Consider the following 1480-nt stretch of genomic DNA (forward strand, 5'->3'; position numbering starts at 1 on the left):
CCCAGTTCACACCGATTCACACATACAACGCCGCGATGCACCCTACCCTGAGCCCCTCGATCTCCCTAGAGTGGAGTCCACAAGCCGCTGTTGACCGCTAAAACCTGCACTGCAACTGGAGGACCAGTATGATCAGTCCCCTCCCAACCCAGTCTTGGAATATATGATTGGTTTCCTCAACTGAGCTCGTGTAAGTTTCCTCGCTACATTATGGAAATCCACGCAGGACTTTGGGTAGAAGTCTACGAAAACCAACGATAATTTCCCAAAATTTGCCAACACATGTAGTTGACCATGTGCATATATTCCCCCACACTGATCTGACTGACCTCCCCCTCCTGCTTCTCAGTCAGCCGCGCAATCTCGGCATCCACCCTCCTCTGAGCCTCAGCAACTGTCGTAGCACTGTCCCTAGTAGCAACGACTCGTCCATAGCGCCTTTTAGAGCCCACCTCTCGTTCGCAGCGGCCAGCTCCCTTTTTCTGGCTTTCACCACGCTCAACTTCGCCTCCGCAGCCTCCAAGTCCCTGACACATATCCCTTACAAAGCTGCTATTCCAAATTTCACTGCGACCTGTCTTTCCTCTCACACTCCATCTCGAGGTGCTTCATCTGCCTTTCTATTGCATCCCGATCCCGACGAGCCAGGTCGCGCTCACTCTACAGTGCGAAGGAAACAGTTATGCATATCTAGATTTTAAAGATGGCTTTCTCATGCGAGAGTACGAATAAAGACTACGGAACGCTTCTGAAGTGATTTTAATCGATTCACGTTGTTATCATGTTGACATTACTCAAAGTAGATTTTCGAAGGTGTTGAAAATATCACTTCGCAAAAGGGTTTGGTTCACACCAACAACCACATGCCCACAGCAAACCCTCCACTCACTTGAGCCTGGGCTAATGTCTCAGCCTGCGAGCTCATCTCCGCAGCGAGCTTATGCAGACTGGCCGCCGAAGCTGAGGAGACCTCTCGAGCTTCCTAAAGCACCACCACCATCACCACTCCCTCCATCGTTGTCCATACCGCACCTCGAGTTCTTTTCTAAGCCTCTTTACTTCGTCTTCAACTGCCTTGTACCGCATACCGCAGCTCTCCAGCTCAGCACACTTCTCTTCAGAGGCTCTCAACGACTCCGCCAAAGATTGGACCCGGGCCTGCAGGGAGGTTTGCGACATTTCTGAAAACAGTTCGAATACCGTTCGGCTCAGTCACTCCGGTTTACCATAATCTAATTTGAATTCTTCTAGTTGCCGCTGAGCTTCGGTTTCCATTCGCCCTGCCCTTTCCCTAGCAGCCCGTTCCTTCCCGAGCTCCTCCACCAACGAGTCGCGCTCATTCTCAAGACGCTTCACCTGCGTAGGAGTTGGAGACCTAAAGCGTCACTCGCCACGAAATTATCACCTCCGTAGCCTTGAGGGCGAGACCACGTTGCAAGTCCTGTATGGCCGCGTCCCGCAAGCTGAGCTCAGCCCTACA

The 1480-nt window shown here is 51.8% G+C and overlaps 1 protein-coding gene across 1 annotated transcript; it reads right to left on the bottom strand.

The window, feature by feature from the left end:
• Nucleotides 1-314: 314 nt before the first annotated feature.
• On the bottom strand, nucleotides 315-1179 carry Pmar_PMAR020789 (gliding-associated protein 45, putative; the record flags this gene model as incomplete). The annotated part of the gene is made up of 5 exons (XM_002767412.1): nucleotides 315-411; nucleotides 453-527; nucleotides 575-660; nucleotides 890-982; nucleotides 1033-1179. Coding segments are annotated over 5 exons (498 nt in total), but the record flags the coding sequence as incomplete, so codon positions are not given.
• Between the last annotated feature and the right edge of the window lie 301 nt (nucleotides 1180-1480).

This window comes from Perkinsus marinus (genome assembly GCF_000006405.1).
Source record: "Perkinsus marinus ATCC 50983 genomic scaffold scf_1104296970736, whole genome shotgun sequence".
NCBI classification, from domain to species: Eukaryota; Perkinsozoa; order Perkinsida; family Perkinsidae; genus Perkinsus; species Perkinsus marinus.